This window comes from Macrobrachium nipponense, chromosome 14, assembly GCF_015104395.2.
Source record: "Macrobrachium nipponense isolate FS-2020 chromosome 14, ASM1510439v2, whole genome shotgun sequence".
Lineage (NCBI taxonomy): Eukaryota > Metazoa > Arthropoda > Malacostraca > Decapoda > Palaemonidae > Macrobrachium > Macrobrachium nipponense.
In genome coordinates, this window is record NC_087207.1 from 57453880 (window position 1) to 57465723 (window position 11844).

The 11844-nt window shown below is 35.5% G+C and overlaps 1 protein-coding gene across 3 annotated transcripts; it reads right to left on the bottom strand.

Annotated features, from left to right (window-relative positions):
• Window positions 1-229: 229 nt before the first annotated feature.
• Window positions 230-11811, bottom strand: LOC135226531 (uncharacterized). Of its 3 annotated transcripts, none has more exons than XM_064266180.1 (8): window positions 11675-11811; window positions 6139-6409; window positions 5810-6037; window positions 4684-4869; window positions 4050-4156; window positions 3190-3270; window positions 2693-2848; window positions 230-1211 (listed from the first exon to the last, which is right to left on the bottom strand). In XM_064266180.1, exons 2-8 carry the CDS (start codon window positions 6382-6384, stop codon window positions 980-982), a joined length of 1236 nt encoding a protein of 411 aa, XP_064122250.1. In that variant the 5' UTR covers window positions 6385-6409; window positions 11675-11811; the 3' UTR covers window positions 230-979. The 3 variants fall into 3 exon arrangements, with proteins under 3 accessions (XP_064122250.1, XP_064122249.1, XP_064122248.1); XM_064266179.1 differs by lacking the exon at window positions 11675-11811 and adding an exon at window positions 10236-10477; XM_064266178.1 differs by lacking the exon at window positions 11675-11811 and adding an exon at window positions 10228-10477.
• Between the last annotated feature and the right edge of the window lie 33 nt (window positions 11812-11844).

The following is an 11844-nucleotide window of genomic DNA, read 5'->3' on the forward strand; positions in this document are numbered from 1 at the left end:
TTGCTAAATACACTTGAAATAAGAGTATTTGTTTTGAGAATTCTACAATATGTATAGTATTGCCTTCATGTGAGTGCATATAAAAAATTAATCATGTATATATTCATATTATAAAAACTTAAATTGTTATATATTAGAAAAAAGTTTTCAGTTGCAGTCAAGTGCTTCAAGAAAAATACATATACGTATACACCTTAAAGCTGCAAACCTAGGTTAATTAATACATTAATTTAAGTTATATTTTAATAGTTTAAATAAATATCAGTTCATTACAATAAATATTCAATAGAAATCTATATCAAGAAAGTATTTTAATCTATATTATCAAACTTATATAACAAATACCTGCTAACAATTATCAGATTATAAGAAAAAACTTATGACTAGAAAGAATATTTGTCTGTTTTGTAAACTCACAGCAAACTGGTAAGAAAATGCAAAATATCCACTCAACTATCATTATACTTAAATCATTCTAGGCGGAGTGAAATTCCCGTCCAGTAAGTTTTAAGCTATAGTGAAGTTCCATCCAATCATTTAATACCTCTCTGCACAAGTACATGAGTAAACGAAAATCATTAAGTATGCAATAACACTTAAAATTAAAATGGTCTATGAAAGTGAGAGTTAATGTACAAGATAAATATTTACATACCTTAACAAGAAATATCAATAGCTCACTAGTGCCTTAAGTTTATTCCACTCGAGTCCCAAAACATGCGAGAAGTTGAACAATTTTGCCATCAGCAAAAAGACCGAAGTAATTATGTCCAAAGTCTACAACATTGCCCCAACGTTGGAATGACATAGCAAACTTCACCATAACATACATTATGTATCTTGTTATCAAAAGTTGTGAACTCAAGCCCCCTACACCTTCTACCCTCAAAAATCATAAACAAGTAACCACAGAACATCAAATTAATGCTCCAAAACAAAACAATAATATAAAGTACTTAAAAATGTCTGTTTCCCTGTTTTAAGATAACTCAGCCAGGGACAAGCTTTTCAGTTCCACTGGATCATCCCTGAGAGGTGGCTGATCATGTGTCAGTTTCTCTGCCTCAGGCTCATTTGGACCATCACATGAATGATTTAAATACTGTCTGTCTGCGTCAATGCAAGAGAGGAAAGGTGTCATATACCGAGACATTAATCTGGAACATATTGTAGTATCCTGGCACTCATCTGCACTGTAAAGGTCTTGTAACCTGCAAAATTTCAGGACTGATGACATGAAAATGAACGAGAGCTACATGGTGAAAATTAATTTGATTTTATATTGTAATATTTTCTGAACCACAAATGAATGTTCTAATATCAAAAACACAAAGGAACCATCATGGTAATGGAATTTAGCTTGAGAACTTTCAACATTGCTTGGTGAGATTTAGATTATCACACCAAAAATTATCTACAGAGATCATAAAGTTCTGAAGACACTAAAGCAAGGGACTTAATTAAAATTATGATTGCTTATTAAAGCCCTGTTTGTTGTTCAAATATTTTACATACACTAAACTGAGGACATACAAAGACAAACTACATGAATTTATCATTAAAATGGGACAATTTCATTCAGTACTTGCTCTAGAACCATAATTGTGAATTGGTAATCACATGCACCTTTCCATATTAAAAGAATTTTGATGTATGACATCAATTTGGTAGATGAATGCACATACCACTGCAAACTTTCTGATTCAGCATGAAAAAGTTGAAATGAAATTTAAAAATGTAACAAAGGCTAAGAGTGCAATTTGCATCCAAATCTCCCTAATAAATTTGTTTTTCAGTCTTAATTCTGTAAAAAAAAAAAAAAAAATGGTTTTCATTTTAATTTTGTATTAAAAAAAAAATAAAAAGGGCACCCTTTACATTGTTTGAAGTGCCAACAATACACTATAGTACTGCTATGTATGTACTGTTTCACATTAAGGAAAAAATTATTACATTTTCCAATGTCATATGGCAGCCAATGGACCGTATTCATAAAATTTACTCTTCCAACCAAATTGTGTCACTCCTTAGTAGACTTCCCTGTTCACAAAAACAGTACTGCAGCCTAATTGTGATTTATAGCTGGACTGACTATGCGTGGATAATATTTAAAAATTAAAACTTTCCTCCATGCTTTTAGTCTAAAATCAATGGCATTACACACAGAATTTGAACATCAATTACAACTTCCAGTCCAACTTGAGTAATTTTTGCAGTTTCAAGGTTTGTAACTGTTCAGGATCAAATGATAAACATTATATGTAAATATATGAAAAAAATAGCCTGGTCATTTAGAAGACTGAAGTAATTTCTGCTCATAGCTTATAACTGGTGTCTAAATTGGTTAACCTGCTCAATGAATTCTGTAACTGGGTTTTTTCCATCCACAGGAAATGACCCCACTGAAAAACTTTTTTGCTTTATATTTCACCAATAATGATCTGCCTATCATGATGTACACAAACTGTGGGATTATTTCAATAAGGATTTTGTGTAGCTAACTTTCTCCACCATTCATTTTAACACACACAAGAGGGTAGTTCAGCCAACAGTGTTATCAGTTACAAGAGGATGTCACACACTAGGCCCTATGCTGAATGGATAAATTTTTTATATAAAAACTGTTCAAAATAAAAAACATGGTATACAGTGTGTTCCTGGCTACTATCATAAGAATCAAATTAAAACTTACAGTCCTTGAAGTGTTTCAGAATGCACTGGAGAGCAAGGGACAGTATTTATGCTCATCAACATCGCTCCTGCAGCTTGAACACTGGGCAAAAATTGACTGATTTCATAATTACTGAGACAAGTCTCCAACACATACTTGGCCACATTCACAACTCTCCTGTTTAAAATGAGTACAGCTTTAAATTTACTAAATCCAGTCATTATAAATAGCATTTTTACAAATGGTTATCGCACAAGATCATTAATAATCAACAAACGTATATACTAAAATTATGAAAATGCATACGTTCCCAAATTACCTTTAAAGACCAAGGTAAACTACTCTCCAAATAGTACTCAAATTGTTATGAATGCTGAATCCTTTAAAAATATAAAAAAAATTATTGTTTCTATAAGCGCAAGAACTTGGATATATGGTAAATTGCAACACTTAATACTATGCAAGATAGCCTCTGAGAAAAATCTGTATAACACCTGAAAATTACAAATCTATCTTACCTGTCAAATGGGCAGGTCTGACTAGCTTTCAGTGTTAAATGTTCAATGAAGTACCAGCTGGTTGGCCCATACAAAACAAACCTAAAGAAAAAAACCCAAACAATTACATAACCAGTCAAAATTAAGATCTTTATATTGTGTGTTTTGTTCCAGCAAGGAATGTTGATGCACCAGTAACAGAAAATAAAATGAGTGGTGTACCTCAGTATTACTAGGCTTCATGTTCAGGCAATCCATCAATTAGCATGAAGAATATGTATATCAAGTAGTTAAAAGGTCTTGGCATCATCCCTTTGAGACCACATTTTCCTTTGCTTTCTTCAAAAACTGTCTTACGTAAAAAATTTAGATGGTAATTCCACAGAAAAGTTCCGCCGGTCACAGTGCTCAGCACCAGCCCCAGGGAAGAATGTAAAACAACAAGCAAGACTGTAAATTTCTCCAATCATCTCACCTTTACTGTATTAAATACACATTTAAATTTTTTCTATATTCATCCAAAATATTTTTAAAATGAAAATATCACCCTGCTGAGCTCTTCTGCAGTTACCATTTTGAGTATGATGCAAACCGATATATTAACCAGAAATGTGTATTAAAGAACATTTTTTATACAAATAGCATTTAACAAAATGCCCCAGAAGTTCAATTGCCCATGGATGTCATCAAACCCCCTTTAGATCTTAAGAGATTTTATAGACTATGGACTGTCGTACTGATCCCCCTAGTAAGTCAGTGTTGACTCAAGCAATAATTCTTGTTCAGCTTAATTTACAAAGTAGTAAACCAGTGCTGCACTGTTTTGCCATTTTCATACTCCAGTCAGTCTACACAAAATACTAAATTGAATTTCTCCTTACTCCAGTGTAGATAAGATTAGGATCTCCATCAGTCGGAAGTGGTGAGGTTTGTAGGTCCCGCCACACATTGCAACTAACTCACTGATCCCAGGAACTATACTTTCCTCCTGTAAAATTAGATAAATACTTTCAATTGCAGTTTTAAAGAAAAAAATCTGGATTTATTCCAATAACTAGTCCTATACCTCTCAGTAATATGACCACCTCCCACCATCCTTTTACAAGGCAGGTTCCCAGTTTTTTTTTTTTTTTTTTTTTTTTTTTTTTTTTTTTTTTTTTTTTTTTTAAACTTCTGTACATACAAAATTCTCTTTCCACTCCTATTCATCACTGCAGCATTGTTCTGTCCAACAAGCAACTTTTTGCTTGTAGCTAATATTGTGGCTCGTTATACCCACACACACATTGAAACTAAATGGTGGGGAAAATTAATATCCCAAAATCCAACGTGAAAAATTATAAACTAATGCTCATATACCACTTAGAGCATTTGGAGTTCAATATAACTAAAATACTGGAATGAAACCAGTGCTAAACTGACTTCAAATTACTTTCCAATTCACTGTGTCAATGACCAGTTCATTGTTAACCCTGCATATTCTGTACATGCGATCTTCATAATTTTAGTTCTTACCATTTTCGCTGCAACATAAAGTGAAGCTACAGCTAACAGCTGGAGACAATCTTGAGCTAAAGGAGTAAGAGCAAGGAACCGATCCGATATATTCACAGCCAAGAAGACAGTCTCGGGGCCAAACTGGAGTTTATGGTTGACTTTGATGAGCCAGTGAACCAGTGTACATCTCATGTATTCTGTCACCTGCAATTGTGAACATTTTAAGCATGGAAACACTAGTCAGTAATGAATGAAAAGTAGAATTCTTGAAACTGACCAATGAAGAAATGGCAATATAAATTATGAAAAATTTATGTATAGGTTATCAGCAATTATGAATCAGAACCTGTAAAAAAAATGAAAAAGCTTTGCACAGCAGTCAAACGAGCATTTATTTAATCAGGTACTACCATAACTTGACTTGAATAGCAGTCTATTCCCAAGCCGCAATCCATAGAAGATATCCCTTGTCGAGATGAATTAAAGCCTCCTTATGGTATACAGAGATACATGGTGTTCATAGGCTTTAGTTGTCTTTCCCATAGGTTCAGAGGCTTTAGTATACACACCTAAAATAATAGTGACTACTGGGTGCATGTTCCAAGGACAGAAAAAAAAAAGGAACCTCAAAGTTTCATTGTAAGACTGAAAGCTACATGTATAAAATAGAAGGGTTTTAACTAAACTCCTAATAATGCTGTAAGAAAAGCAGCAAAGTCTCACTTTTTAAAAATTCATACACAGTTCATTCCACTAATTTTCCAAGGTGTTTATAATGTACTACATGTACAATGTCTTGACTAAGTAGTATTGTAGAACTTTAATAATGCCAAATATCACATTTGTGATTCATCTTTGAAACACTGAACTATGCTGAATTCCCAGCATCTGGCTGACCTGATACTCTGATTAATCATTACCCTGAATGGCCATAGCATAATGCAAGGAGGTATGCACCAAAGAGCAATTGTGCAATTACTATGTAATATTACACATTCTGTACTTTGAGAAGTTATAATTATGATACAAAATTAGAACACATAAAATAAACAAATACCTCGTACTGTAGCTTTGGTAGTTAACAGAAACAGATCCAAGTAACATTAATTCAACAAGCCTTCACATCTATTTTTATGCTACATACCTGAGGCTGATCAGCCATACAATTCGTGGGATGGTACTTTGTCTCCAGCTGTTTCTTCATATTATATATGTCATCTGCATACTGTAGCCCAAGGAGTGTTTCAGGTGCTGATAAATTTGCAGTACATTCACAATCTTCTAACGGGCAATCTTCACCGAAATCTTGGTCAAAGAGAGAGTCAGCCCCTAAAGATGTTCTTCGGTATGTTTTGTCGTACATCAATCCCTCCTGTTGGTTGAACGTTTTAGCAAAAAGGAACCAATATGTAAAGCAAAGATTTATATGGTAATTTGTTATATCCATATTATGCCATAATGACTCGCACTTACCATGGTATCCTGTCCAGCTATTTCATCACTGGGCTGTCCCTGCTCGCCACTAGGTAAACTAGGTTCATCCCCAGCCGGTAAACTTTCTCTGTCATTCACACGTGCGCTATAACTGGAGCCCCAACTGTGATCCATGGCAATTTTGCCAGCTTCCTCCATATCTAAACAACCCTTTGAAAAACAGGTTGCAGGTGTCTTGGACACAACAGGCGGCGACTGGCATTCCATATCCATCTGGCTGTCCATACTAAAGGGACGGTTCTGCAATAGTCTGAATGGTTTTTTATTAATTCAACTTTGGTCTACGGACCTTGCACTGGAACTGCTTGGTTATTCAGTACTAATAGTTTGAAAGAATTCCACGCTTCAGCTGGAGACGACAGTGGACGCAGATAACTGCCTAAACCCTCGAATGGAAACTTGGTCATTCAGTAGTACTAGACTAGTTTGTAAGAAGTCTATTCTTCAACGCATAAGAACTAGAGACGACAGTGGAATGCAAAGAAATGCCTAACCCCTTGAACGGAAACTATTACTCTGCCATTCTTCACACTGATTTTCATTTACTGTAATATTAAACATTTCAAAGGCTTCAAATATACAGGATGGGGACAACTGTTCATGTATTCAAGAACTTGCATTCCTCAGAAAAATGCCAAATTACAAAATATTTCTCATGGCACTTTTAATATGATTAAAATGCTTCCATCGCAATCTTACTTGGCTAATAAAGGCCATGTAAAAATTAACATTCCCCTCCACCTATTTCCTATGTTCATTGTATGAAAGCATGATCTGTAGTCCATTATACCTTTTCAGGGGGGTAGCACCGTTTACGCACCTCAAACAATAATAATTAGAGAACTTAAGGTAAAACTCCGCGTCGGGGGATTCTTTGGAAATTACAGTTTCCTATAGTATTTGGGTTTCTTATTATTTCTTAAGAATTCAGTTATTTTTTGGGGGGTCGACTGAAATACGCAAGTGTAATAGCTTCAATGCCCTCTTAACTTCTTGAATTCGTTGCTCATTTTTGGATACAAAGCCTGAAGATCAGAGTTCAAAAGAAATTTGAAGAAATTTAAGTCCGGTACTGGGAAACGAACCCAGGTACAATACTCACAAAGAGGCCACGTTGCCGACCTAACCACGAGAAGGATTAAAAAGTTTATCCCCTCTCATACTTACATATACCTGTCGTTTTCTGATATACTTATTTGAGCTGGAATAGACCCATCTTCACCATCGTAGCCAAGTGGGCAATCATTTGAATTGCTTTTTCGGCTGAAATATATATGTAGAATCTACTGGTCACTTTTTTTCACCTGATATACATATGCAATTGTAATAGCTACAATGTCTTCTTAACTTCTTGAATTCTTTTCGTTTAAACATTTTAATCACGGTACTATCGTTGGAATCCAGTGCCTTGGCATTTCCTCTACAAAGAAAATTTTCCAACATTTATCTTTGACTCACCTGCTGCGAGATTCATTTTTTCCTCTCTCTCTCTCTCTCTCTCTGATGTTCGCTATTAGTCCTTCGGTAAATTTTTACAGCAGTTCCAAACTCTGCATTTCTTAAATAATTATACATGTAATTTCTTATGTGTTTTAATGAGTTTTGAGTGATGATACGGTAATTCTAAGCCCTCATTCCGCGGTAAAGTAGACTATGGCAGTTGACGTTTTCCTACATTATTTTACTTACTGGACAAGAATTTAAAGTAATATTTATTCGTACGACTGTAATTAACCCCCAGGGGCCAGCACTAAACACGGCGAATACATTGGATGCCCCAATCCCTAGTGGATGTCGTATCCGCAGTTACGTTCCTTGCAGTCCGTGCGGAACTATTCTTTAGAATTACCAAATTCTTGTTCAGTAAGTAAAATAACTTAAAAAAACTTCAATGATACTAATTCATGCAGGAGATGAGTTTTACTTGACGACTATAGTACACCCCTACTACATCCAACAAAAAATAATTTCCCACATGTACTATAATCATAATCGTTCAAAAGAAATACACAATTACTAAAGAAAAACCGAGTTGGAACTGTTGCCAAATGGCGGAACAGCACTACTGACACGGCACACTACCGGAGGTGACGCTTTTTTTTTTTTTTTTTTTTTTACACGCGCTAGCCACAGGGGTTACAGGAGGTTAGCAATTACCGCACAAATTGCCACTTATTTTATCTTAAACTGAATTTACACTTTATAGCTTAGCTAATACACTTAAAAACATTCCTCTGTTGCATGTAACACTCAACATTACCTTAAAAAATCGATGCATTGCGGTTCATACTCATAAAATTTATGTATTAACCGAAAATAATCAAAATTACAAGAGGAACACTGTACTGGACATAGTAACTTCATTCCATGCAAGACTACCAAATGACATGAGAAACTGAGTGACACCCATAAAATTTTCCCCTGGACACTTGACTCCTAGGTATGGGACGTAATTACCCACAATACAATTTTAAGGGAAAACAAATTCTCAACCGAGCACAGACTGTGTCAGTGTTAAGTGTTAAAGTAAACAAAAACACTAGAATATTTATTTTTAGGAAGGTGACAATATACCCATTCGGTAGATCTAGGGTACTATTCCGCGGCGGCCTAGACTGGCAGTTGCGGTTTTTCTATGCAGTTTTACCTCCTGAACAAGAATTTTAAGTAATATTTATTCGGACGACTGTAATTAACCTCCAGGACTAAACACGGCGAAATACATTGGACGCCCCAATCCCTAGTGGATGTCGTATCCGTGGTTACGTTCCTTGCAGTTCGTGCGGAACTATACTTTAGAAATACCTTACATTCATATAGGCTATATCCCCTGGGGGTTACAGTCGGGCCCCAATAAATATATTCTTAGTAAGTAACCCAAATACTATAGTAAACTGACATTTCCAAAGAAATTTCCCAAGTGGAGTTATTACCTAGATCTACCTGATTTCACTTCGCAGAATGTCGTCTAGGCAGCGAACCAGAAAAACATTTAAATATTACTTTAAAGTACTTTAACTTTGAGAACCAAACCAATCCACGGAAAGGCCATGTTTATAAGAATATATCTTCTGCCCAGGAACTAGCTCATATTGAACACTTGAAATGCAAAGATGGAAACTAACTTGAACAAAAAAAAAAAAAAAATCTTAAAAACTGCCGATGATGCACCTTAAATGTTTAGTCGGATTTGTCAGAATTTATAATTAAATGCCAAAAAGTATGACACCATCATCATTATTACAAAAACATGAAAGGAATAAGTCTGACCACGAAAACGTTTGCCGTAACATCGGTCACAGGTTAATGGTAATTCAGTAATCCTAGTTTCAATGGACTTCAAAATCATTCCTAATCCGGTTACATACAAATTTTCGAAGTTAAAAGTTATCGATAATATGAATGGACTGATATCTATTCTAACCAAATATATTTAAAGATTACCCAGTAGTAACGTTTGCAACCGCATTATTTACTGGGCAACGTTCTTAAAAGGGGGAAAGGTCGTTACTGTGAACCGGAGTTTTGTCTATTCTCAAAAATGCCGAAAATGCAAACTCACATTGGGCACAGTGTCCAGACAAGTAGGGAGGGGGGGGGAGGGGGCGATTGATTCACCCTGCTTGTTCAAAAATGGTTTTCGGTTTTTTTCTGAGAGTATGTCGCAAACGGTCGGCATTTGGCTCCTTATCCAAATGTCTCGATAATTATAAATTTTCGATATCACTGTAGTTTACCAGTTACAAAGTTACAGCCAAAACAAAACTTAGTAATTATTGGTGGTTTATTACAACCTATCTGCATACATACTATCCCATTTGGTTGTAATTTTCAATGTATTAATTTCAGCAATAAACAAAATATTAATACAATAAAATATACTGTACTGTCATTCTTGGCCATCCCATTTCATAGCCTATGGGATAGTATTCCATACGTGAAAAATTTTGTTTTTAGGTATAGCAATTGCAAAGCAAGCAGCTAAAATACAATAGAAGAGTGCTACCCTAACTTCAAAGGGGATAGCCCTAAGCTCCGGCTTGGAAAAAAAAAGGAAAAGAATCTTACCAACTTACGTTTCTGACGGACGTGATACCTCCTAACCTTGGACTGTCCAGGGATGAAATGCTTGATGGGTGTGGGTACACCCTACCGGCCAGCATAACCCCGTGACGCAATGCGTGGGTGCCAGAATCTCCGAAAACCTTGTATTTTCTTCCATTATCTTTGAGGATGTGGCTTGAAATGATGGTTAAATGACAACAAATATAACCGCCGTTCCTTTTAACATGATAATGCCGTGAGAACTCATTTACCTTTCAAAATACTTTGGTCTTCGGACGTCATTTGACACATTTTCATCGTCTTGGGGTTTGGGGAGGGGGGAGGAGCAGAAGCAGACGAATTTGCGCCATTTTCTGCACTACCTTGTTACTGCAGGTCGTTAAGTAATTAAAATGTAGTTTAATCTTTCACAGTTTAAAGGTAGTTTGGGGATTTCCAATGCCAAAAAATTTTCAGCTAAATTGTAGTACTACTGGGTGCTGGGAATGACTGACTAACTTTACAACAGGTTCGTACTCACGTAAAATGTAGGCGCCTGAAATCAGTATATTTTTGCACATTAGGTAACAAATAACAAGTAATATAGGAGACAGACTCCTAAATGAAAGAGGTGGAGACTGATAGATACACAGAATTACGGGTTTCATTTAGAACCACAATTCAGATACCACGACGTATAAAACCATTCCAATGATATCCGTCTCCTAGGCCTAGGCGTAATGGAGAGCGCACCTCTCCCCCCGTCGCCAAAAAAGGATACAATCAAATGTCCTTTCAAGATTTCATTTCTCAGGGGAATACCTTGCATCCCCTTTAGATTTTTATTTTGGCTAATCAATGGAAATTCCATCCAAACATGTGTAGTACGACGCTGTGTACAGTTTTTCCCAGCTTCCAGCATCTTAGTCTTTCTGATGATCGAATTTTCTCCATGGAAATCCCCTTTACAAACACTCCAGACTAATCATGGAAACAGCCCAGCTGCTGGAAATGGCGTATACGCATAGTTTCAACATTATATAAAACTACTTATTGTTATTCATGATGCTCATGTATGTTGATTTAACTTGAAAGATGATCAATAAATCTGACTAGAGCTAAGAGGGTGTATCGGAAAAAAAACAAAGCACGTCGGTGTATCATTTAAAAGCAAGAAATAAATGCATTTTGTTTATGTTGTATTCAACTCATAAGAAATCAATTTCCTGGATTAAGTTTTTCGAGTAAATATCCAGGTTTTTTTTTCAGTTGGACATAAATTTGTTTGTTTACTAACCCTGTTGGCAAAATCTTGGTAAATAGGATGACCTAGTAAAACTCGAATTCATAAACAAAATACATTGAAATCACATTTACAGGCTCGGATTAAGGGTACCAAGAACTACAGCAAATGATGCGCAACCCAAATTTATGGTCCATTATAATAGCAAATATGAATGATTATACTCACTCAAGGTAGACCAAACTTGCATGTCTTGTCTTTATTTCATCATGAAAATACCTCAGGAAAATATTTTGTTCACATATCCCCTTTCATACTTATTTCTATAATGGCTGTATGATTCTTCCGACACTGTTGTACTACATGGTTTGAGAATAGGCCAAGTGCAAAAAAAACTT